The sequence below is a fragment of the Salminus brasiliensis genome, chromosome 6 (genome assembly GCF_030463535.1).
Source record: "Salminus brasiliensis chromosome 6, fSalBra1.hap2, whole genome shotgun sequence".
In the NCBI taxonomy this organism is placed as follows: Eukaryota; Metazoa; Chordata; class Actinopteri; order Characiformes; family Bryconidae; genus Salminus; species Salminus brasiliensis.
Genome location: NC_132883.1, coordinates 34,425,723 through 34,451,317, shown reverse-complemented (window position 1 = coordinate 34,451,317; position 25,595 = coordinate 34,425,723). Strand labels below are relative to the sequence as shown.

The following is a 25,595-nucleotide window of genomic DNA, read 5'->3' as shown; positions in this document are numbered from 1 at the left end:
TTAATCTTAAACCAGACTTCACCAGCCTGAAGTCAACGTCTGCGGGGGGGGCGGGGGGGGGGGGGGGGGGGGGGGGGGCGTGCCAAACAGCTTAATAAAGGAATGGTTGATCTGAACGGGACGTGGTGTTTCATGTGTTTTCAGTGCTGTACGATGGAGCTGCTACAGAACATAAAGAGCCTACTTTTACTTTCACTCATTCATCAAGCGGCTTCTCTCAATATAGTAAGTCAGAACAGGCAGGCTTGATGCTGATTCTTTTAAAAATGCTTCTTGAATACTCACTTCTCTTTTTGCTGTTACTCAGGTGGCGACATGTGCTAAAACTAACGGTGAGTAATGTGGATCTATGTCTATTTTGTATGTTGAGGAAAAAGCTCATGTGATCACCCTTAAACCACATCTCACGCCCTGTATTATTATTTATGTAACGTATATTAGCCTTTTCCATGTGGTAGAGTAGCCGAATTGGTTTTATATATATATATATATATATATATATATATATATATATGTACAAATGCATTCATTAACCCTTTCTACAAGCTTTAATGTATATGTAAGCTATGAAACAGAGCCCCTTAATTCAGTTTTTTTCCTTTGGTCAGTTAAACATTTACCACATCCGTGGGAGTGAACACATTCACTCCTCACACTTGACATTGTGGGCAGTTAGCACATACACCCATGTCCCCTTTAAATAACAGCTGACATAAGAGGTTTATGACACCAGCATTCATTGCCATGTCACTTTCTGGGGTGAGATGACACCACAGTTAGCAAATGCAGCCCTCAAGACAACTGATGCTTTTTTACATGTTTATATAGGTTTATGTCAGTTGTCATGAAGAGTCAGTGTTATATCGGCTTAAAAAGTGTGTTTTTGTGTGTAGTGTGTAGTGTAGTTTTTTTCTGCTTGTGTGTAGTGTGTTATCAAATGTACTTCAATATAAAAGGGAACTGTTTTGTTGGGAAAACCTGGACAGGAAGTGAAAGCAAGTCAATACCAACTAAATGGTACAGGCACTTAACAGGATAGTGGCTTTTAGCTTAAAAAATTAAGGCCTGTTATTTTTAAGAACCCAAGGTGTCTAACATCTTATTTAAGATTATGGGACTAACACTGGTTGGCCCAGGTTTTGGCTATAGTAAGACATGTTCATGTAGTTCAGGTCAGATTTGTATTAAATGCATGTAACCAATCATTTTTATTTTGTTCCATTCTGTTTTTGAAGACATGATGCCTAAAGAATCATGGAAAACAGTTGAGTTTCATCCTTCATCTCTACAAGATCTTGACTTAAACCTCATCGACCAGAATAGGCCTTTGGACCCTTTTGCCCTGAATGTACGCTGGTCTATTAATGTTGACAGTGAGTACCATGTTTGTTTATATTAATATTTGTTTAAGGTGAATATAGAGGAACAAACTTCACTGTTTTAGAGCCATTGAACATGTATCCAACCTGATATTTATTTTCCATAAAGTTACTTCAAGCCACACAATCAGATTGAAAAGCATTCTACCCATGTAAATCCAAAGGTTCACATATTAGAGCCCAAAATACAGTGAAAGCTTGGACACCCCTGTTTAAAAGACATGCTTGTTTTGATGCTTTGTTGATTTACTAAGTGAAAATAAGTGAATAAATCATCTAAACTAATTTAAAAAAGACATTTTAACTTTTAATATTAGAGCAAGGGTAATCATTTCAGTATGCTATGTGTGAGGAGCATATATACAATGCATTCCCTAATATTAAAGAAAAAAAATCTTTATATTTACATCTGTACTCTCAGTTTTAACTTTGACCTTAAACCGTTCACATGTGGTTGAAGTGCACATTCTCAGATTTTAATAAAGGACATTTGTTATTACATTTATTTTTTATTACAACATCTTACAAGTTTTCCCATATACAAACGACAGCACTTTTATACATACAGAGGCATGCAAAAAGTTTTGTCAGCCCTTGTCAAAATACACTATATTGCCAAAAGTATTTGCTTTCCTGCCTTTGCATGCATATGAACTTGAGTGACATCCCATTCTGCACACCTGTGACCAAACACGTGCAAACAAACACTTATTTTTGTTTTTGTTCAATATTAAGTTGTGGGGTTGTACATGTGCATATATGCCCCATATTTATTCTACATATGAATTAAGTATGCACTACATTGCCAAAAGTATTCGTTCGCATGCTTTCGCACATATATGAGTTTGAGTGACTTCCAATTCTCAATCCATTTGGTTTTATATGATGGATCTTAGTCATGGAAACCCAATTTATGAAGCTGTCTATGCACTGTTTCTCTGCAAAAAGTTGGCAACCACTGCGCACAATGCACCTAAGCATCCACTGTGTTAGTTGATTTGAGTTAGTTGATGTTCAGGTGTGTTTAAGATCACATTCCTGCTGCAGAATCTATCTTCTTTTAATATGTAGTTTCTTTACAGACAGTGTGTTGTTTGCTTTCAAAATTTGCTGGTATTTAATTGTTATATTTATATTTATATAAAATGTTATATTTTAAGGTCCACAAGACTTGTTTCCAAGATTTTTGTGTACTGAGTATGCAGGAATGTTTTTTATCTATTAGGGTCATAATGGACATTAAGGTATAGAGCTAATAGTTTATATATAAAACTATAGTAAATTATATTACCAACTGAGAAAGCAGATACTAAAAAAGAGACTTTTGATGCACAGCCAAAGCACATTCAAGACCCCGAGGCAAAACCAGACCTGGCAGGAGCACCACATGAAGATCCAAAACACAGTGCAAACATAGTCTTGAACTGGCCTTTAGGGGCCTGAGGGGAAGGCACACCTAATGGCAGTAGAAATCGAAAGTGTAATAAAGAAAGATTCTCATATCTGTCCAACACATCGAAAGCACTCTTCAGGAGGCAGATAAATTAATCTATGCCTGATATCTAGAGATAGCCAAAGAAACATGAAAGCTGTCTTTTAGTTTCTTAGAAATGACTTTGCTCTTGCTTTCACTTTAAATTCTTGGTCTTATCTGTCCAAGAGACTTTAGTATGGAACTTTTTTAACAGAGCAAAGTGCAGCCTGGCCTCTCTAACAATGTGCATACATGTCACTTCTTGGCATCATTTTATCATTCCACTAACTACTAGTTGCTAAATAAGTAACAGTCAACTGTAGAGACTATTGTTCGTAAAATTCCAGTGTGTTCACAAACGTTCCCTCACAAGTATACCTCCTGAAATATTATAATACCCACTCAACAATTAGGCCCAGGTCATGTAACTACTGTATATGTGAATGCAAAATGGCATCCTACGAATATTTCACCTTACTCATAATGTTTGTGGTCTGGTTATAAGAAGGGGTAATGACCTGAATCTAATTTTGTCCATTTTTTTACAGGTAGTATCCACAGAATTAATGGCACATGGATAGAACTGATTACACGTTCCCATTCAACATCAACACAACTGAATTACAGGTGTGACTACCAACCAGCATTCACTTTAAATCAGAACAACTACACTGGTTTAGAACAGGTAAGTCTCATAGGAGTATTTGTTTTAATGTTACACCTTTTAATTTCAGTTATCTTTCAAGTTTAAGCATTAAAAGCATGTTAAATGCAATGCATGTAATATTTACTAAAATACTAAAGATACATAAGCAAGAAGTTGTTGTCATAATACTTTTAGAGCTACACTATTTACCTTAGAAATTGCATTAGTAATGCATGACAGTATTGAAATCATGTCAGTATGGGCAGTTAATTGCTTTAGTTTGGACGATACTGAGCAGTGTCATGATCCACTCGGTCTGACAATGACGGGAAAACACTTGCAGGGGATGGACCAAGGCGAGAGAGTTTATTGATAACAATAAACCGTAAACAAAACAGAAATCGCAGCAAGAGTTACGTGGGGCAAAGAGGAACAGAAACAACAACCTAAAACCAAGATGGTGACGATGGGTGTCAACACAAGAGTCCTTTTCAACAGAATAGTCCAGAGCATAACTAAACATGACATGACTTTGAAGGGGGAGTTCTTGATCGCCTGTGAGCCGCGGCCCGAGACTGCCCCTGGGGCGGGCGCGGCGGCGCGGGCGTGACAAGCAGATACACTAAAATGTCTGTATTTTATTAGTTAAACCTGCATTAGTAATACTAGATTTCTTTGAAATGGTAATCCAGATGGATTTATTTACTTCCATGTTTTATAAATGTTTATATCAGCATCAGAAGATAAATCTATGAAAAGTATCAGATATTCACATCAGCTTTCAAATCCCATGTTTGTGCTTTTTCTGAATGTAATTGTTTTCCCTCTTTTCCTATTTTTCATTTTGCAGCTTTGGTTCAATTTCACAAGCACAGAGGTTGATATCGAACCGGCTGGTGTTTACAAAGCCATTGTCTACAATCTTCCTATCCCACCAGTTAATTACTTAACCAAACCATCTAAAAGCAAAGAGGTTTCAGCGCCTGGTTGGTTTCAAAATCCTAGTTTCTCAACTCAAAACGCTGTTTTCACATATTTACATATTTATATTTTTTTTCCATCATTTTCTTCTTTTTTTTATAGGATGTGATGATAAGCTGATGGGGACTCATTCCATATGTTCAAGAGAAAGTAAAACACATATATTTATGCTTTGAAAACTGCTGCCTTGTGTTTTTGCATGTGTTAACTGTGATGTTTATGTTGTCAGAACCATTGACCTTTACTGCAGTCCATGAGGGGGATGAAATAGTGGTCAGCTTCAAATCTCAGGCTAGTTCTCAGGAGTACGATATCTTTGTGCTGAGAGGACAAAATAAAATAAACGTCACCACAGTAATGACAGTATGTATTTTTTGTTATGCAGCTTCTTTATATGTTTGTGCTCTAGTTAAACCTGACCCCGTTGTTATGTAGCTTTTGTGAAGACTCTAAAGATTCTGTGCATTTTCTGTTTTGCATTTCTTTTTATGATAAGAGCTGCTGCTTGTTTCTGTTTTTTTTATCATAGGGTGGAAAAGTCACGACTGTTGTAGAGACATTTCACTATTCTGGACACTGTGGAAACCTTACAATATTTGTATGTGCACACCCTTTTTATATCTGTACAGTTATGTCATATACAAAAATGGGCATAATACACTAGCAGTCAAGAAGAATTGTGTAAATGTTTGTTTTTTTGTAATAATCACATGCCAAAAACTTGAATGGAAAAACAAAACAACAAAAAAAGCATTAACATTATTAGTATTTTGTAGGTCCTCTTTTGGTCTTTGTAGGTCCTCTTTTTGGGGCTGGGAACAAAAACTTCAGTTGGAGACCTTTACGGACCTTTTGCTTAATAGTGTAAACATGGCACACATTTACAGATTGTGTAACTCATTATATAGACAAAGAGATGCTGCTAAGAAACACAGCTGTCGAAAAAAATTGCTTTTAAAAATATGCTACAAACTTTTGACGTTTGTAGCATATTTTTTTATAAGTTGCAAAAAAGTTCATTGCCCGTTAAAAAGGTGTAATTGTATTATTATGCTGTTATATTCTCATTAGATCAGTGGCATAAAATGGTCTTGAAATTACATCATTTATTGCAATTATTTCTGGAACAATAAAATATCTATCGCAACACCTAGCAACTCAAGACCGTATTTGTTAATACACAAAAAGCACTATACACAAGCTCTAATAAATTCTGCAATATTATTTTATTACAGATAAACCCATATTTTAAAGAATGCGGAAAAGTTTGCAAAGGGGTCAGTCATAGCGTAAACTGCAAAAGTGAGTACTGTTTTTGTAATCACATCTGTGATGCACTTGTATTTGGTTTTGTAATTCTTTTTTCTTTTTTAGAATCTGAGCAAAAAGAACATGAACCAGAGAAAACAGAAAATCCTTATCTGTTGATGAGTATAGGATGTGCAGTAGCAGTAGCTGTCCTTTTGATGCTTATCTGCTTTTGTAAGTATTGAAAACTAAAACACAAGTGCCAAATTCTGTTGTAATATGATGGTAAGTATTGTGTATGTAATATAATATAATATATATGTAATATACCTCAAATTACTTTTAAGTTTAATGGCTGGTAAATAGTGCCTTATATATTATAAATAGTTCTTCTTTCAATGTTCACATTTTCCATCTCTTGGAAAGTCAACATTAAAGTCAAAACAATAGAACACTCAAGATCACATGTTATGGCTGAAATAAGAGCAGGGCTGTAATGAAGCAGACACGAGATGATATATGTGTGTATATGCATAAATGTGATTGAAGTATAGACTTTCAGCTTTAATTTGTAGGGTTTAATACAATAATTACATAATTACATTACAGTGACTGTTCTCCTTATTACAAGTCAGTGGAGCATCAACATGATTTTGCAGCTGTTATTGTAAAAATGCTACATATTGCTGCTTTAATACATTTCTGTATGATTTCATATCCTTTTTACCCTCTTCCAGGTCAGCTCTGTAGATGGAGAATGGGCTTTTCCCAGCATGAGCTAACCTCCATTTTCACTAGACCAGTCAGGGTGTTGATGGTGTACCCTGCAGTGGATAGTTTCTTCCAGCACACTGTAATGGCTCTAGCTAACTTCCTGCAGAGTTATAGAGATCTGAAGGTAGTCATTGACATGTGGCAAAGGAGCAGTCTGGCAGAGCAGGGTCCTCTTTGCTGGCTTCACTCACAGGTAGATCAGGCTGACAAAGTCCTTATCGTCCTCCCACCTCAACACATCCACACCGGGATCTGCAATGACGCAGGTAATGTGTCTCACTGGAAATGTTATAACCTACCATTGCTGAGAAGTGTGCATATAAGTGTAGAAGTGTAGAAACAGACGAATGAATAACATTTTTCTGGAACTCTATGGAATCAGGAATGAAGTAAAATTAACAATATATATTAGGAAATGCCTTGTGTTTAAAATTGCAAATCCAATATTGAGGCAGATAACTTGTTTTGTTGTGGCTTGGTAGCTTAATGGAAAGAGAGGTAAGCCAGCAATCACGCAGTCATGGGGTTGTATCTTTAGGTGAGACACTACCTCACTGCCCATGGTGCTGCTGCTCTGTTCTACCTCTTGACTGGGCATATGTAGGCTTTAAAAAGGCCAATTAATATGGTATTCAATTTTGACACACTGTAAAGAACAACTGCCAGGTTCACATGGAGATACAAGGTTTTTGCATTACAGTAACATATGTAAACAATACAATCCCGTACTTTGTTGTTTGTTTACCAGTGTGTTCTAAAAAACAATAAATAGCAATCAGTGTAATCCTAATATAGTTTTATTTTGTCCATATTGTACAAGTAAACTAATAGAAAAATGTGTTTCTCCATAGACTGCCAGAAACTACACATGGTGCCTGGCAAGACTAATTACACAGTCCCAGCTTCAGCCAAAGAACTTTTCTCTTTGGCCCTGAACCTGGTTGCCAGCAGTGCCTATGACCCCCAACACCACCACAAGTTCTGGGTGGTGCATCTTGGCCGGGGTGGGGAGAGAAGCACAGTGCCAGTTCAGCTCAGAGACTGTAAAACCCTTAATCTGCCCAGAGACCTGAAGAAAGTCCATCAGAAACTGGTTTCCAGACCACGCGAGACATGCCCGAGACTGAAGAGCAGGATCTGGTCATTCCACTACGGTGCAACCGCCGATAAGTTAAGGGAAGCTGTGCAGCGGCTAGAAAGGAGCTGTCCAAACTGCACAGAGGAAAAGATTGTTTATCTCAGTGAAGTGGAGAGAATAGCATAGCATGCATAGCATAGTAAATGTCAACTCCTTTTGTTCCGTAAGTTCCTTTACATGAGCTCGGACAGTGATGATATGAAAGTATTGAAAGTTGTTTCCCATCCTTACTTTTGACCTTTTTTCCCTGACTGCATGGGATCACACAGTATATTTATTAGGGCTGCATAATGTGGTGTGGTGTTTCTTAGTTGTTATCACAATATCAGCTAATACAATTCCTTTACTAGAGATGTGCAATAGGCACAAATGAGCTTCTAGCCAGAATATTTTTTTTAAATTTTCAAAAACAGGGCAGGCCAATCCCAGTCAGGATTAGCCAGGATACAAGAAAGACCACTTACACCTGTAGCAGCTAAGTAGGTAGGAGAGGGGTGTAACGGTACACTGATGTCACGCTGACAGGCAGTTTTCTTAGGCACCTAATAACACATTTAATCGCATGGCTTGCAGAGAGTAACCAAAAATGAAGATTAAAAATGACTTAAAACTCAATATTACAGTTGGGTCCAGTACAAAATCTAGTCAGTCTTGGATGCTTCCATAAAGAACCATATTTATAATAAATGTGTGAGTGTGAATAACCTTTTAAAGGTCTTGATAAAGTTCTTCATGCCACTCAGCGCTTCTTCTATGACATCACTTAAAAGAACCATTATAAGCACCTTTATTACACAACAATTCTCCATTTCTGCAGTCACAATGACCGTGTTGTTCAAAAGCGTGATTTTAGTCCAGTGTTTGGATTATTGGGTCAAGTTTGTTGTTTTTTTTAAAAAGAGGCTATACCTTTGAAAACCACATCCCTAAAACACATGAAAACAGGATACCACAGAGCCACTTACTTCGTATTCAGAAGCTTGATTAAATCTCAGGTCACAGCATTTCCTTAGGTTGTTTTTTTTTTCTTCTTTTCATGGTATTTAATTATTTTATTTTTTTTATTTAAAAAAAATCATCACATGTACAGACATTTCTATTACATTATGAAATAATAATAACTGAAGCTACACAGACTCAAGAAATAAAAAGGGCCTTCAGCCATGTAGCAGAAATCAGAAACACACACACACACACACACACACACACACACACACACACACACACACACACACACACACACACACACACACACACACACACACACACACACACACACACACACACACCCCATCACCAGACAAAGGCTGCTCTTTCCCGGAGCATGCGTGCACCAAATCGGTGCCACTCTCTCTGGTGGATCCACAGCTCCTGGGTAGTGTCCAGACATGCCAACACTGCTCCACCTTTCCACGCAGTCAGACGAGGGTCCATGTCCTACAGATGATTACAGAGGGTTATTTGTGCTGTTCCGCAACCATTTAACACCCGTTTGTGCTGTGCTGTTGTCCTTCTTGTAATGCATTGATTTTTAGATAAACTAAAAGTTACAAATTCTTTTTTTACTTGGTTTCTATTTACAATAATTGAAAAAAGATGGTCTCTGCCTTGTGGACCTTTCATGATGTATGTATGGGCAAATGGTCCAAATGCTTTCTTTTAAATAAACCTTTACATTGACTCTTTCAGAGATACAAGATTTCTTCATTATAGTGACAACATCCGTTCTTTATGGATAATCAAATATTCAGCTAAGTGGTGATTATTGGCTATTAAATTTTGGGAACATTACTAGATTTTATTTAGAATTATTTAAAACTAAGGGCCCTGCTTCTGAATCTTTTAACCCTAGTGAAAGTGATTTACAGTGCAATTACATTAAGCTAGTGTGGGTATTTCCCTTTTTTCTTGATTAAAAATCATTTGAATTTTCCATGTTTCTGACCTTACACGATTTGAGATGTTTGGGGTGTATAACATTTATATTATAATTATATTATATAATAGAATAATTTCATTTCTGAAATAGTACAGAAGATGTTATGAGATCTTCTGTGTAATCAAAAAAAAGAATAATAAATAAATAAAACAGACAGATACCTTTGGTCTTGTGATGACCTCCACGTTCTCCACTAGACGACGGAAAGATGGAGGCATTTTGTTGAGAATGCGATGCTGCAGGAACTCCTGTGCACCATGAAAGAGAAGCCCACCGCCCACTACCAGAATAGAGCTGTACATCTTCCGTTTAGTTTCATCTGATGCTGTGAGAAACACCAATAAAAAAGAAAATGAGCAGTGTGATTTCAAGCATGTGTATTTTAGTGTATTTCTGCCCTGATATACAGACAGAAAAGTCTTAGAAAAGTCATAAATTCCATTTTTTCATTATGAAAGGATCAGCAACCTGCATATTAACAAGGAACCTAGAGATGTTTTTATTACTTTGATACTGACACCGACTGTAGCATCACAAGGTTCAATACCAAATGATACAATGGCAAAGAGGACCAGTTTTCATATCAAAATATTTAGACGTCTCCATGATAGGAGACATGCATAACACTCACCCAATTTTAAAAAGTGCCATTAAAAAAACTCTTACAATGAGCTATCATTTTTATAATGAATTAAAAATGTGTTGGCTTTTTAAATAGGTCCAAGTTAAAATTCTGTGATTTTTTTTTTTAGTTGAACGTAAAGTTGGTCAGTCACACTATTCACAATATACTCTAAAAGCTTTTTTTTATCATGATAATATGCATCACAATAATGATCAAATATTGTCACATTGCCCACCCCTACTGAGCCCTAATCAGCCTGGGAAACTGGCTTCAAATGTTTATTGGATCAAACCCGGAAAACCTTCAACTTCTTCACATTTTTAATGAACGCGACCATGTTCAGTTGAAAGTTTATGAAAAAGATGGATGTCCCAGTAGTGAAACCAAATGATCAAAGGATATACGCTAGGCAGCCAACTTTAAAATGCTATAAGACACTAAGGTTTATGTTCAAACATTTTTTTCATCTCAAACATTACACAAACCACTCTTTCTCTGGATTTAGAATGGGCTGTTACTCTTTCTGTGTAACAGCCTAACATGGGAAATGCAGATATTACATATGGCTGTGGGTTCGTTTTTACTTTGCACTTATTTTTCAGACATTCCTGATAAAACCTAAAACTAACTCAAAAGTTTTTACCACAACAGTCGATACTGTGAAGAATGGCCTTATCCAGTCCGAGTGCTTTGCCCTCAAACTGGGTCATAGCGGACTTTCTGGACAGGAGGACGGAAGGGGTCTCTTCTGGGTCTGTCCCTCCCACTAGACAATCACCCTGGGAGTGGCTGAGGTCCTCTTGACCATGGTTCCCTCTCTCGGTCTGGTCACCTCCTTGACTGCTGGATTCCCCCTCAAAGCCAGGGGGCTTAGAGAGACCCTTTCTTTCCATGGCTTTGGATGACTAAGGGACGAACATTTATATATGATAAATAAATAATAATAATTAAAAAAAATTAATATAATTATATATATTCAAACATGCATTGTTTTTAAGCAATAATTTGCCAATCATGATTCTGGTCTTGCATCTCTACTTCTACTTAATAGTAACAATGCATGAATATAAGTGTGAAAGAGAACACAGAAATATGATGTACTTGGTCCTGTTTGCTCTGAGTGCTCAGTAGGTAGTGCTCATCATGTGGATCTTCAGGGTCTCCCAGAGAGCGATGCTGCAAAGTGGTCATCTTCTGGCCCACAATTCCAAATGCAGCTGGGTAGAAGAGAGCCATGGGGGCCTGTCGAGTGAATCAAATGATTAAAGAAAGTCCTTGACATGCATACATGTGTCTTTAGCTCTTACAAAAGACAATAAAAATAACTTAGTGCAACTTCATTGATGCCAGATATTTAACATTTGCTTAACTTTAGAATAGTCGGGTTTGTGTTAAATACTGGATGGGTGAGGGTGAATTTTGCAAGTAGGAAAGGAATTCTGAAGAAATGCTGCTGAAATCTTTGGCTAGTTTCATGTGAATTTCATAAAATGGAACAAATCAGCAGAACATCTGCATACAGCCCTCCAAATCAGGTCACTTACCATGAAATTCCATGGTAATTCATGAATTCACCTGAAAACTAGCAAATGTTTGGAACAATTCCATACTCCCCAACAAAAATGCAATCACATTTTGAACCATAACTCATACACTCATTGCTAGTCCTTATTTCTAGCTTGTGCAACCTCTAAAATAACCTGTGCAATAGTCCTTGGACCAGTTGTTTTAAAGTTAGGCTGAAATTTGGCTTGCTCCAACATAAAATGTCCTGTATTTGGTCCTCAGTGGTCCAGGGAATAGACCCTTGGGACTCCAGAGATCATAGAGTATGAAAAGACAGCACTGCGATCTTTGCTATAAGCTGTGAAAGTGTCTGAAATAATAACACTGTGTTATACAGAGTTGATATTTCAGTGTGTAACAACTTTGTGTGTACTGGGTATTGCAGGGTACTTTATTGTTCAATAAATCAGTTTTTCCTTTTAAACAACCTCACTCAAGTACGTTACAGTATAGGGTTACACATTTCATACTTAAACCAGTAAGTAATTAGTTTTATATGGCAAATTAGATTAGTGGCATGGAAAGGCATTTCTTTCAAGCTGCAAACCTGTTGAAAAACCATCTCTATCCACATCTCTGATATTTTCTCTATGCAGCATTACAGAGTGACAATTTTCCATTTAATGCATAAGCAAGCAAAAACGAGAAGCCAAGTTAACATCTAAAATTTCAATATTACGCTGATGACAATTTTTCTTTATAATTTCACTTATCATGAATAATTAACTGTCAGTGTTATGTTAAGCAGTTAAGCAACCTTTTTGAATTTCAGGAGGTTTGTACCTGTAGCTTCTCGTCACCTAGCCGTAACTGATACAGGAGAACAGGAGATTCCGGAAATCGGGTGCGAAATTCATGATCTTGAAGTCCACAGATGTCCTGCAGAAAAAATGTACTTCAGGACTTAAAGTTCTCAGTGTTTTTGTTCTTTTTTTGTCTCCACAAAATACTGAATCATAATACAGCATGTAGGAATTTGTATACCTGGTCAAGATGACAAAAGGTCTCTTTAAGCTGCTGCAGTAATATGCAGTCTAATCGATTTGTTGCTTGGCACTCTCTATAAGAAAAACCTGCTCGTTGCATCAGCCAAAAAAAACAGCGTGTCACATCAGAGCCTCCATATGCAAGACACAGCCTGTAAAGGGAAAAGCAAACACATATACTTGGGTGGCAATATGTATGTAATGAAACATGCAGTGGCTCAGTGTTTTTAGCCATTGACAGTATTTATACATGTATTGTTCAGCACCACAATTTGATCATGAGAACGATAAAATATTGTCCTATTGCCTGCCTCTAGACTTTCTATTACATGAACAGGTCACATGGACATCCAGTTCCTTGGGTAACACTGCTCTACATTCTTTGTAGACATTCTCCTGTAATTTACTAGGACTGGTGGCAGCACTGTGATTAGTGTTTTCTAGCAATGCAACCAGACTAACTTGGAACAAACTCAGAACACTGGGAAATAACAGAGTAACTCATGTACCATAAATGAAAGGTAAGTAATGAGCAATATGAGGATATATTTTTATGATACATTCTGAAGGTATAACGACTAGTAATTAGAAATTCTCCATAATACAGTCTTAATAATAGTCCAGCTGCCAATTATAATCAAGGTAAATGACAAACACAGGGCAGGACTCTAATCCACACATGTAGTATTTCTTAACTGGATTTTGATCACAATAATACTGGTAGTGTCAATAATTCTGCACACCGGCATTTGAATGTGTATTATTATCAAAGTTTGTACTTCATAGTCTGGCAATGTCTGGAGCTACTCATATATCTACTATGTTTACTCATAGTCTGGAGATCCAAATAAATATCATATGCCTTGTAAAGGATGTCATCATAGTGTTTAATTTATTCCAATATTACGCATATTTAGTTTTAATGCAACACTATAGTCATTAATATTGTTAAATAAACAGAAAGACCAAGTCAACACAAACATTTTATTTAAAAAAAAACACAGTAACACAAGATTCAGTTAAAATATGATATGCAATTATCATGGACAGATCATATAACCCAGATAAAAAGGTTGCGTTGGCTTTTACAGCTTAATATCTTGCATCTCTTTGTCACATCCTCAGAAGGAGGAGCGAAACATCAGAAAAAGATGCAAGAATGCATTAAATAAAGATATGAGATGCACCCATCATGTAACTGCATCTCAACTACTTCCTCTTCTGCAACTTCTGTCTAAAATCAGAATGGCAATCTGTACGGCTGAAGACTGCCCCCTACCTTTGGTCCTTTTAATAAAAGGCATTTTTAAACTTATAAAATCCCATGCCTTCTTTTTACATAAGCCAAGGCAAACTTTTTTTAATAAACCTAATTTGATGCTGTTCTGCTGCTTATTTTCAAGAAGCATAATGTAAAATATAAACCTTGATCCTCTTCATTTTTATACCCAGACCTTACCCAAAGCTTTCCCCTTCTTCTTTCTTTTGCTATATCCTAAAATAAAACAACAAGTGTGTGCTTCTTCATTTCACACTCACCTGGAGTTACGGTGAGACACACCGTCTTCCACGCAGCACACACTGGTCTTATGATCCCCCACATCTACCACACATGCGCTACTTAGCCCACTGCCAAATGTAGCACACACGGACTCCTGGTGTACCACGATCGCTAACCAGAGAAATGCAAACAATCCAGTTTAAGGAAATATAATCTTACATTACTGCAAAACCTGTTATTTCATTTACAACATGTCATCTAAATAGTAAGCCTTATTTACCAAAGCTCTGTGTAGAAATAGGGTCCAATTAGAACACCCTGAATAACATAGTAATACTTGATGTCTGACAAAACTACTGTATGAAACTGAAACAAGCTGCTTTTCATGTGTACATCATTTGTAAACGACAAAATTTACCCTCAACTAGACAATATTTACATAAAATATGCCTTAATTCATGCAGCTGTTGTGACAAGAAAGCATTCCGCAGGTCCAAAAGTGCAACACTGAGTCATCTAGGACACTAGCATTTGTCCATTTATATTTAATACTCAACTGAAAGACTAACAAGCTTTTAAAGGTTAAAGATTAGAGTCTGCTCATTCTGATTCAGTTACACCCCATTTTAACAGCCTACAATAACTCCTGCAATTATTGTGCAAATATTAATGTTACTTTTTATTTGATCACTACTGATTTTAATGAGGACATATTTCAGACTTTAACGTAATTACATTCTAGCATATTAAAAAATCCATAATTGTTCACCTCAAAGCTGCCTAATTCCTGATGCATTGTTTTGAAATACTTCTGCAAACAAATCACAGTTTATAAAGTCTATTCAAGAGGTGGCATACATGCAGGTAACATAGTACTGTCATTCTGAAGACTAAATGTAGTCCTTGTGACTCATAGTGTGCATTGTGACAAATGGGTTTTCGTAGTATGAGCCTCCTACCTGAAAAACCCATCTTAATGAGGAGCATGTTGACCACTTCTTTCACATGCTGTCTATTGTAGATGTCTGGAACCAAAAGGATGCATCTGTAATACTGAAAGCCAAAGACAGGAACACAATCAAACCAACCACCATTATTACTCCCCACACATCATGACAAACTGTAATATAGGTCTGAGAGCATACCTTAAGGTCTTTAAGAGGAATTTCTAGAAGTTTCTGAACGGCATGGGACCAGATAGTCTCCAAGTCAGCTAGTACAGCAGTTAGTGATCCGCCGGGCCCACTGTGGACGTTAAGCTGACCCCTGCAAATAGGCCAGTGAATACTGTAGCAATCTGTAGGGTTCACATGCAAAGCCTATAGGGGCAGAGAAACAAAGGCAGATGTTCAGATTTAGCCCCTGAATCAGTTTTTCTTATATTATTATGACTAGTAATAACTGTACACTCAATAGTTTCTATTATATTTTTTACTGGATGAACAGTTGTTCATAAGCAATGTGCAACCTTGACAGTAAATCAGTAAAGAAGTAAAGAAGCAAAGACACAGACACTTTAAATATATTCCATTCATTTTAAATGCATGCCATATGTGAGCTTAGGGACATTTTACCTCATCTCCAACCAAATACTCTGGCAGATGGGTGGTATTCGTCCACTTTAATCTTGAGTTTGGGTCCAAAACTGCTGGCCGGATCTGTCTGTTGTACACTCGAGCCTGCCAACACACCTACCATCAGCATTGCATGGTGACAAACAAGTCTTCTAAAGAGCATTCATGGACAAGACATACTTGTTCAGCAGAAACTGGAGTTCTTCTGGCCCCGTTGGACATCTTCTTGGACCAAATCGCTTGGTCCACCATTTTAAGGCCATTCTGCCTTTGCTCACCACTTTCTGGTCTCTAGAGGAAAGTGAGGAAAATGGATAGCTCATGAAAGATGGTTGTTATATTGGGAAACAGGCAGACAACATTAGAAGCAAAACCACAGCAATTAAGTTTTAATCTCTAAAACCCAGAAAGCTGATATTTTGTTAAATTTGATTTTATTATTTAGGTACAACCTAGCTTATGTTAAATATTCACAAATACAGGAACAGTCCAAAACAGTGCAGACAGCAAAATACAACAAGATATTTTGATTTTTTACTTTTACAATAGCTAATAGAGGACAGACTAGGGGAGCTAACATCACCCAAAAGTCTCAAACTCACATTTAGTCCTTCTCTTAAGAGCCGAGCGTCCTCATAGCGGGACTGAGAGGGTTGCTTGTGTCTTCGGGCGATGACATGTGGAACAGTAACTGGTAGAGTATCGGTAGCTCGGCCAATTCGGAGAGTCTGCGATCCAGGATGGAGGACCACAACAAAGTTGGTCTGAATTTGCTGCAAGAGAGAGTTGTAGTGGTAAATGTTGTGTTACTGAGTGTTAACCGACTTGAATCAGGGTTTGATTTAAGGTGAAATACAAGCAGATGACTTTATTTAAAAAATGATGAATGACTCTAGAAACCTGGGCAATATAGATACATTTCAATTATCAATGATTATTTAATTAAATATCCTAAATATAATACTGCGTGATAGTATTAGACTGCACTTGGGTTAACAGTGATAAAGTAAATATAAATAATACCCATACTTCCTGAGAAGGAGTGTCCACAAACAGATTACTAGTGTGTGTAGATAGACAGGTAGATCAAAAGAAAAGAAAATTCACCTCCGTGAAGGAAATTACAGTAATTCATTCTAGCATTTATTATTAATCCATGAAGATTAGAAGATTATCCAGGGAGAGAGGGGCGATCACATTAAAGTTTCTCAGAAAAAGCCTGCTAATCCCTTTTTTGGAAAAGAGTATAATGCGTAATAGCTAAATAAACAAATAAATAAATAAGCTATTCTACCTCTTTTCTAGCTCAGAGCTGAACTACACTTAAACAGAGCTCACTGCAGCTTCTGTGCAGTTAAGCTCCATAAACTCACCTCCTGCTGAGGCTCAGGGATGGCAGGAGGAGCAATGGGTCTCTTCACTCCTCGCTGCTCTTTTTCTTTGTCCTTTTCTCGCTCTTTCTCCTTGTCTTTTTCATTCTCCTGTTCTCTCTCTGCCTGTGTCATTATCCGGCGTCTTGCTGATGAACACGGTAGAGCAGAAAACACTTTATTTACCCGAAAATAACACCAGAGTGAAAGCTGTCCTGTAGCTCTTCTTCTACTGTGAGTGCGATGTCGGCGGTGAGACTATAGCGCCACTTACCGCACGATGTTTAAACTGCACACAAGCGGCGGTCAGGGCTGAAGTAACCGGGTGCATTTATATAGAATATATCCAAATTTGTATCAAATGATATCAAAGGATTAAAAAATATTTTTCTAAATAATACTCATTATAGTAAATATATGTAAATACAGACAGGTATTAGCCAAAACACATACACAAATGGTTTCCCATACAGGGTTTAAGCCTGATGGAGCTGGAGTTTTCCTTTCATTGACAAATCCCCTTCAAAATGTTGTGTAGTCCAGAACTACGCTAATCCCTGCTCAGGAAACTGACTCTGGACTTCTTATCTATCAGATAGATCACCCCTCAGCAGTGTTCTGCACTGTTTCAAATTGTTTAAGGTCATTCTGAACCACCTAATGGACTGGACGGTAACACAAATGAAGAAACTTTAGGCGACATATGATTTTTGTGCTACCCTTATTTGTTTGACATTGACCTATTAAGAAAGGCAGTCTCAGTCTGTGTCTTAGAGCTAGAGATGCTATATGGGGCCACAGACACTTAGCTGACAATCAAAGGAAAAAACAGCTTAAAACATACTTAGCAATCATACACTGTTGAATTAAAGAAACCAAACACATTTTAACTTTTAAAGTTAAGAACAAAATATTTTATTCTCTCTCTCTCTCTCAATATGTCACACACACACAATCTGAATGAATAAAATATTTTCTCTGAATACTTTGTTCTGTACAAAGTGGAGTGTGCGGACAACAAAATCACACAAAAATCATCAATGGAAATCAAATTTATTAACCAATAGGGGCCTGGATTTGGAGTCACACACAAAATTAAAGTGCAGAGAGAGAAAAACACACTACAGGCTGATCCAACTTTGATGTAATGTCCTTAAAACAAGTCAAAATGATGCTCAGTATTGTGTGTGGCCTCCACGTGCCTGTATGACCTCCCTACAATGCCTGGGCATGCTCCTGATGAGGTGGCGGATGGTCTCCTGAGGGATCTCCTCCCAGACCTGGACTAAAGCATCCGCCAACTCCTGGACAGTCTGTGGTGCAACGTGACGGTGGATGGAGCGAGACGTGATGTCCCAGATGTGCTCAATTGGATTCAGGTCTGGGGAACGGGCGGGGCAGTCCATAGCTTCAATGCCTTTATCTTGCAGGAACTGCTGACACACTCCAGCCACATGAGGTCTAGCATTGTCCTGCATTAGGAGGAACCCAGGGCCAACCGCACCAGCATATGGTCTCACAAGGGGTCTGAGGATCTCATCTCAGTACCTAATGGCAGATAGCACATGGAGGGCTATGTGGCCCTCCAAAGAAATGCCGCCCCACACCATTACTGATCTACTGCCAAACCGGTCATGCTGAAGGATGTTGCAGGCAGCAGATCACTCTCCACGGCGTCTCCAGACTCTGTCACGTCTGTCACATGTGCTCAGTGTGAACCTGCTTTTATCTGTGAAGAGCACAGGGCACCAGTGGAGAATTTGCCAATCCTGGTGTTCTCTGGCAAATGCCAAGCGCCGTGCGTCCTGTTGGACTGTGAGCACAACCCTCATTTGTGGACGTCGGGCCCTCATACCATCCTCATGGAGTCAGTTTGTGCAGACACATGCACATTTGTGGCCTGCTGGAGGTCATTTTGCAGGGCTCTGGCAGTGCTCTTCCTGTTCCTCCTTGCACAAAGGCGGAGGTAGCGGTCCTGCTGCTGGGTCGTTGCCCTTTATATATATATATATATATATATTTATTTTATTTTTTTTTTCCATACATTCCTGAAGAGCTTCCTTACCAGAATCAAATGTGTTACATCAGGCCTGAAACTAAAGCTGAGGTAACTGTCCTTTAACTGGGACCTTTAATATTTAAACTACTTACATAAACAAATGTAACTTAAACTGCACCTATACTACAGCAAAGAAAAATGAAAGGTGTGAACAAAAAAATTAAAGACATCAACAATCAACTATTGCATATTTCAACTTTATTTTAACATGTTAACTGTAACATACAGTTCTAAAAAAAAACCCATACATAATCCATCATTCTGCAGTCTTTTACTTTATTAAACAGAGGAACAAAAGTGACAAAAAGGAAAAAGTGGAGCACGACTGCTGAGTTCAACCACTCCGGCCCCTAATGATAGGAATTCCCAGAGTAGCATCAAGAATCTGCAATGCAGAAGCAGCCTGAAGGTGAAGAGTGTGAAGTGCCTTGGTGTGTTCACATAAGATATCACCACTGATCAGCCTCCCAGCTTTGGGGAGCTTATATATTCAGTGTGCAGCCGTTGATGTACACATCACACCCTTCTACGCCTGCATCAAAGTGCAGGCGTTTACCTGTGGACAAAAAGGAAGAAAAAGAAAAGTATATGAAAATGGATCATTATTCTAGACACCAAACCGCAAAGAGCATTGTTATGCCAAACCAGTGCAACAATTACTCCTTTAAACTTGCCTAGTCAGTTCTAACAAAAACTCTCCTTTACTGGTCTCTTTTAAAGTAAAGGTGTTTACTGATTTGTACAAATTTGTCTACAAATTTAAATGTGTAAAAAAGTGGGGTATTACAAAACGTTTTAGACAAAAAACAACAACAACAACAACAACAACAACATTTTATCCACCCATGAACACACTTGACTAGGAATGTCCCACTCTGATCCACTGGAACAGGATTTGGGACAGTCTGCAGTGTGGAAGTAAGTAAGTACAGTGGAACATGAAAATAAAATATCTGAAACTATTGGGGCTGACTGCAGTGTTTCAAAGAAACAGGAAGCTAAATGGCCAGGGAGGAGAGTCAGACCGGAACTATAAGATATTTACTAAAGTAAATCAATCAGTCCAGAATGTCTCATTATAAAAAAACTTGCTATAAAAAAATGGGATTTTATTTCAGTATTATTTAGCAGCTCATCTTTTCCAAACTGTGTGGTTGTATTATCTATATAAACACAAAGATCGAATAAGGTTCATACTGGTCGATATTCAGCATTAAGACAGTGGTTCGATCAGGGGGGCAATATAACTGGATCGGGACATCTCCACACTCGACCTAAACGAGCAGGTAGTCGGTGGGGCAACAACAAAGCAGGCAGATCAGCTATGTCCCAGCAAATAAAACAAATCTCAACAAATATATGCATTTTTTTGCTTTGTTGAGTAAGAAGCTCCAATAGCATCTCAAACAAGGTTGCAGATATTGAAGCTGTGTGCAACAAAACTCAAAGTTTTATCTTTTGAATCAGGGAGCCTTAAACCCTGTTCACTTTGACCAAATGCACAAAACAACAAATTTCACAAAACATTTCTCATTATTTTGAAGAACAAAAATATCTAGTAAACTTAGACACAATAGCTTGTTTGTTTCATTTGCAGTGGGCAGCAGTATTTAGGGAACACAGAGAAAGTGCACAAAATAAAGCTATTTTCTTTATAAATAATCATGTATAAATTGCTGGATTGTAAATACAAATCAGTACTGAGGGACATATGACATTCAGTGTGTGCTGATCTACTTCGCCCACCTTCCTCATCCTCCACCACCCATTGGAGGAGGACTGGGGCCTCCACCGTGGTTTATTCTGCCCATGCGTCTCCGACTAGGGAATCCAGGAGGCCTAAAGGAGAACAACCACATCAGACTCATGTGTTGCTAATGATGAAATATCATAGCCCTCTTATCCAATCTAAGATCTTTCTTTGCTGCATGAATGCCTTTGTAAGAATCTCAAGCAGCGTTATTCTGATGTGTCATATTTGGCATCTTGCCTCTGTTGCAGTCTGTTCTGGGCCAAGCATAAACATATTCGAAACAAACAGGTGTTGGGTGAAACCCAAAAGCAGTATTATTTTGGTGCTTTCTTTTTCGGTTTGCCCTTCTGGGACTTACCCTCTGCCATCGCTGAAGCGTGATGATGAGCCTGAATTGCCATTTTTGGACAAATCTGGTTGGACAAGGGTCTGGAAGCTGGAGTGCAACAGATCACAAGTATTCACAGTTAAAATGCATACATAGTGCCAACTATCTATGCAGTTATGTAAATGCTGATACACAAGTCAAATGTGTTTAATGTCACTCTGTTCTGCAGGTGGAGCGCACTGCTGTTGTTGTTCACAACTCTTACTTTCAAGCTTTTTTTCCCCTCTTTTACTTTAAAGCAAAATGACATGACATTGTCATCATGATAACAGATTCAAGAGATTTACTTAGACTTTCCAGTGTAGATGATGTGCAATACTGACAAGCTTTTATTCCAACTTGGGCTGTTTTAGTAGCTACTCATACTTCTTTACATTACTTTATGGAACTAAATACTTTTTATTTGTATTGATGATTGTAAACTAATCTATTAACCTCTGTTGTTGACAATCCCAATCAGTGTACAAAAATATAAAGAGCCAATACTTACAACAGGCCGATAAACTCCACTACGCCCCAAAAGAGGTCGCTAAAGAAAGATAATCTCCATGGTGACTGGGTCCTGCTGTCCAGGACTTGACCTGAAATAAATAAATAAAAATAAATAAAATAAATATGTCAAGTTCTATGTAAGCTAACGCGATACCATACTAATAAAGCTCCAAAGTAAGCAGCTAGCTACATACAGATCAATGTTTACGTGGTTTAGCCCCGTACCAGTAGTAGCTAGCTAATCTACCCAGCTGGGGACCACCACAGACCATGTTGCACAACAGTGCAGCTTTGCCACAGCAAATCTCACTTTCCTTATCCGTTGAACGTGAGTGTTCATACCTGCCAAAACCTCAACTCAAATCTTTTTGTACGGCTGATGATGGCTTGTGAAATCCTAAACGGTTAGCTCATACATACAGAAACACTAGCTAGCTAGCTACAGTTCCAACAACACAGACTATTTGAAATATTTATGAATGCACCAAATATATAAAATAATCCCTCGAGGACAAGTTCATTGGCACAGGCGTACAGGGAACATGCCTATGTTTGTATTCAATCATACATTACCCAGCTCATACAATCTTAGCTACATTACCCAACAGCTAGCTAGCTAGTTGATGTTAGCTATAGCTAACTTGATTTGTGCCAGGTCAGCAATGACGGCAGCTAGCTAGCAAGCTAACTTTTCTTTACCCCTGAGGTAAGTTAAGATGTAGCTACGTTTACCCAATTAAACAGGCCGACAGATAAAAGAAAACGTCTACCAGCTTTATAAACAACACAGCCAGTGCCATACACTGAACCTCACACCAGTGAGCAAATAGCCATGGCGAAGCTATCAGGCTAACGCTAAGCAATCGCATGCGACTCTAATCCGTTAAACAGGGTGATGAAAAGGTTTAGTATTGTAGTATCTACATGTAGAAGTACATGTTTTATATGTGTTTAAAAGACAATTCAATCCTGATGTCGTACAGTTTTTCGCTGCTGCCACTCACCATTAGACACGTACACCATCTTGCTTCCTTCTGTGTTGTTGTTTATGCGGTAATGACGTAAGCGCGTAGCAGTGCGCACGGTGACGCCATTGGTGCGTTTAGAAAGCCAGACTTTACCGCACAGCTGTCGCCTTTTTACCGAGAGAAGCTTTATTTTGAGAGAGGATTTCGTCAAAAATCATTTATGGGGCCATCTATTTAAGTCAATAAAAATTTAAAAATGTCACATTTCCTGTCTGCTGTGTGTTTTGCATCATCCACCTAACCGCACCCCCGTCTCCTGAGGCAACTGCAGCAGCGGCCTTTGCAAGTATGTCCTAACAGCCAGCTGGACACACCCTAACCAAACAAAAACTGACACAAATTTACAGTAATCACTGAGAAATAGTTGCTAAAGTTTAGTGAAATGTCCAGTATTTTCAGCTGGTTTGAGTGGGACTCGTGCTTCTGTTGTCTGCCTAAATGGGGAAGTCCCTCCCATTCTCTTGCCGAAGGCACGTGACACGGTCCCCTGCAGGAGCTTGACACTGTGCCTCTGGTCTCATGAACTTCCTTTGCTTCAGTTCAGCCAACTGTCGCCCATAGGTGTATAGGACATAGGTGCCATTTATGAAGTGGCACATGCCAGTAGGTTCTATTTGAAAAAGTAGATGGCATTTGTAAAGTGGTACATGCCATGCACAAATGCCATATTCCAGTAGGTGTAAAGTGCCACATGCCAGTAGGTGCCCTTTGTAAAACCATAACCAAGTTTTAGTCATGATATTCAGGACAACTTTGCTAAATACTGTATGGGTTCTGACAGACTAACTGTAAACACTGCTGATTGCTGAAGTTTTTTTTTTTTACTGGGGAAATGAGTGCAGCACAAAAGAGGTTTGGCAAAGTCTCATGACTGTTCTTGTATTCAGTTTTGGGAGACAGCAAGGCTGTGGTTCAAGGGCTTTTTCCCATGAATTCTTCTAGGACAAAAAGTATACTCCATTACGGCAACAAAATAACAGATTACAGGTAATAATGGTTGTGTATTACGTAGATTTTAATGTTATATAGTATGATGAGTATGGGTTGCTATCCACCTATAGATGCTGATAGTATAAATGGCTGGTGCCACTGGCATCAACTTGTACCACTCCTAAGTGGCAGATACTGATGGTAAAAATGGCTGGTGCCACTGATGATGGCTTTTGTCACTCCTGGGAGGCAGATGCCAAAAGTGTAAATGGCTGGTGCTGCTGGTGTTGGCTATAGTTACTCCTGGGAGGCAGATGCCGAAGATGGAAATGGCTGGTGCCACTGGTGTTGGCCAGAGCAGCAGATGCTGACTAGGGAAGGGTTTGCTATATTCAAGTTTAAACAGACATTATTTATTGATATTCACTCAATGCTTAGCACAATTATGTCCTCAATACCCTGTGTCTGTGTGTCCATACTGTTCTGGCATTCTGGCATGGCTTTTTGCTAACAGCTGAGCTACTTGTTTAGAATCATGTAACCAACAATAAAATCATCTTACTAACTAAACTATCAACATTCTTACAAAGTCCTTAAATCTTCGCTGTCACTTTTCACAGGCCTTGATGGCTGAAAGAAAAGTTACAATGTGCCACTGGTTAGCATAGCCCAGTACTGTGCGAAAGTCACTGGTTTACTGTACAGGAGATGTTATGAGGTGCCTTTTCTAAGGGGCAGGCACCCATTTCTGAAAGGCAAGTGCCTCTATTAAGAGCCCCTGGTGAGCAGTGTGACATGTGACTTTGTGGTTTGTAATGGCACCACTGTAATGAGACCACTGGCAAGGCAACTGCAGTGTACCAGCTGGTCGAGAGATATTTCTAGGCAGTGCTATGAGGAAATCACAAGCTCAGTCACTGAGCTGGGCAAAGGCCTTGGTGCAAGGAACTGGACAGCCACATTGGCTGAGGATGCATGGTCAGTGGCTGATGCCAGACCTGGGGCCCGTTCCCAGACCTGAGACATGTAGCTATGAGTAATACAGGTAAAAGGAAACACAATGAAATGGAGGACAACAGAATGAGAACTGGTGAGGATAGTGATAGTGATGGGGTGGAGCAGAAAACCAAAACACAAACAAAGAAGAACACAAACAAATAAATATAAACACAGGACAAGAAAGTGTCAGTCAATGTTACAATTACTTAAACAGGGAGTGTCCAATCTTTACCACAAATGGCCGGACCTGCATAGTTCAAAAGAAAACCAGTTATTTATGGATAAGATTGGACACCCCTACTTTAAGGAGGGAGCCTCATACATGCTCCTCCTTTTGTTAAAGCAAGTGGACATTTCTTTACCTCTAAACCACACTTTTTCAACACTGGTGTGCACCCCAAAGAGGTTGAAAATCCAGCTAGTGATGCAGATTCTTCTAGTAAGATTTTAATTAATGTTAAAATGAATGATTATATTGCTAATATAACACAGAGTCTATTCTAAAGACCATTTTCACCTTGTACAGTTGCAATTAAATTACAATTGAGCACTCAATTTGTGGAAGTTTAGTCTTCCACAAAGGTCTGGGAGATGTCAGCTGATGATAGGCTTGTTTAAAGTAGCATTATGCAAGAATTGGTGTTTCTTGCTCCTGGGCTCCCCTTACAGCCAGGAAGTATGATTTGCGCTTTGCGGAAATATGATGCAGTGTTACACAGTTGTTGTAAGGATAGTCCTGTCTAAA

At 38.5% G+C, this 25,595-nt stretch overlaps 3 protein-coding genes across 4 annotated transcripts; 1 reads left to right on the top strand and 2 right to left on the bottom strand.

The window, feature by feature from the left end:
* Positions 1-93: 93 nt before the first annotated feature.
* Positions 94-9,325, top strand: il17rb (interleukin 17 receptor B). 2 transcript variants are annotated; one of them, XM_072682143.1, is made up of 12 exons: positions 94-225; positions 308-332; positions 1,236-1,373; positions 3,402-3,538; positions 4,350-4,485; positions 4,583-4,630; positions 4,710-4,843; positions 5,010-5,078; positions 5,716-5,782; positions 5,855-5,962; positions 6,466-6,768; positions 7,354-9,325. In XM_072682143.1, exons 1-12 carry the CDS (start codon positions 103-105, stop codon positions 7,764-7,766), a joined length of 1,701 nt encoding a protein of 566 aa, XP_072538244.1. In that variant the 5' UTR covers positions 94-102; the 3' UTR covers positions 7,767-9,325. The 2 variants fall into 2 exon arrangements, with proteins under 2 accessions (XP_072538244.1, XP_072538242.1); XM_072682141.1 differs by having other exon boundaries at positions 5,716-5,962.
* Positions 8,810-17,428, bottom strand: actr8 (actin related protein 8). Its single transcript, XM_072682140.1, has 13 exons — positions 17,205-17,428; positions 16,434-16,604; positions 16,012-16,122; positions 15,832-15,936; positions 15,403-15,576; positions 15,217-15,310; positions 14,296-14,428; positions 12,755-12,908; positions 12,554-12,649; positions 11,306-11,446; positions 10,848-11,109; positions 9,741-9,904; positions 8,810-9,077 (listed from the first exon to the last, which is right to left on the bottom strand). Exons 1-13 carry the CDS (start codon positions 17,334-17,336, stop codon positions 8,934-8,936), a joined length of 1,881 nt encoding a protein of 626 aa, XP_072538241.1. The 5' UTR covers positions 17,337-17,428; the 3' UTR covers positions 8,810-8,933.
* Positions 17,429-19,441: 2,013 nt separating this feature from the next.
* On the bottom strand, positions 19,442-22,963 carry selenok (selenoprotein K). The gene is made up of 5 exons (XM_072681022.1): positions 22,898-22,963; positions 21,892-21,982; positions 21,372-21,449; positions 21,007-21,099; positions 19,442-19,816 (listed from the first exon to the last, which is right to left on the bottom strand). The coding sequence occupies exons 1-5, from the start codon at positions 22,914-22,916 to the stop codon at positions 19,813-19,815; spliced, it is 285 nt and encodes a 94-aa protein (XP_072537123.1). The 5' UTR covers positions 22,917-22,963; the 3' UTR covers positions 19,442-19,812.
* Between the last annotated feature and the right edge of the window lie 2,632 nt (positions 22,964-25,595).

Coding starts and splice junctions, on each gene's coding strand:
- il17rb (XM_072682141.1), top strand. CDS start 103: ATGGTTGATCTGAACGGGACGTGGTGTTTCATGTGTTTTCAGTGCTGT. Junction 333..1,235: donor GACATGTGCTAAAACTAACG/GTGAGTAATGTG, acceptor CTGTTTTTGAAG/ACATGATGCCTAAAGAATCA. Junction 4,631..4,709: donor TTCCATATGTTCAAGAGAAA/GTAAAACACATA, acceptor TTATGTTGTCAG/AACCATTGACCTTTACTGCA.
- actr8 (XM_072682140.1), bottom strand. CDS start 17,336: ATGACACAGGCAGAGAGAGAACAGGAGAATGAAAAAGACAAGGAGAAA. Junction 9,905..10,847: donor TCACAGTATCGACTGTTGTG/GTAAAAACTTTT, acceptor TGTTTCTCACAG/CATCAGATGAAACTAAACGG. Junction 9,078..9,740: donor AGGTCATCACAAGACCAAAG/GTATCTGTCTGT, acceptor AATCATCTGTAG/GACATGGACCCTCGTCTGAC.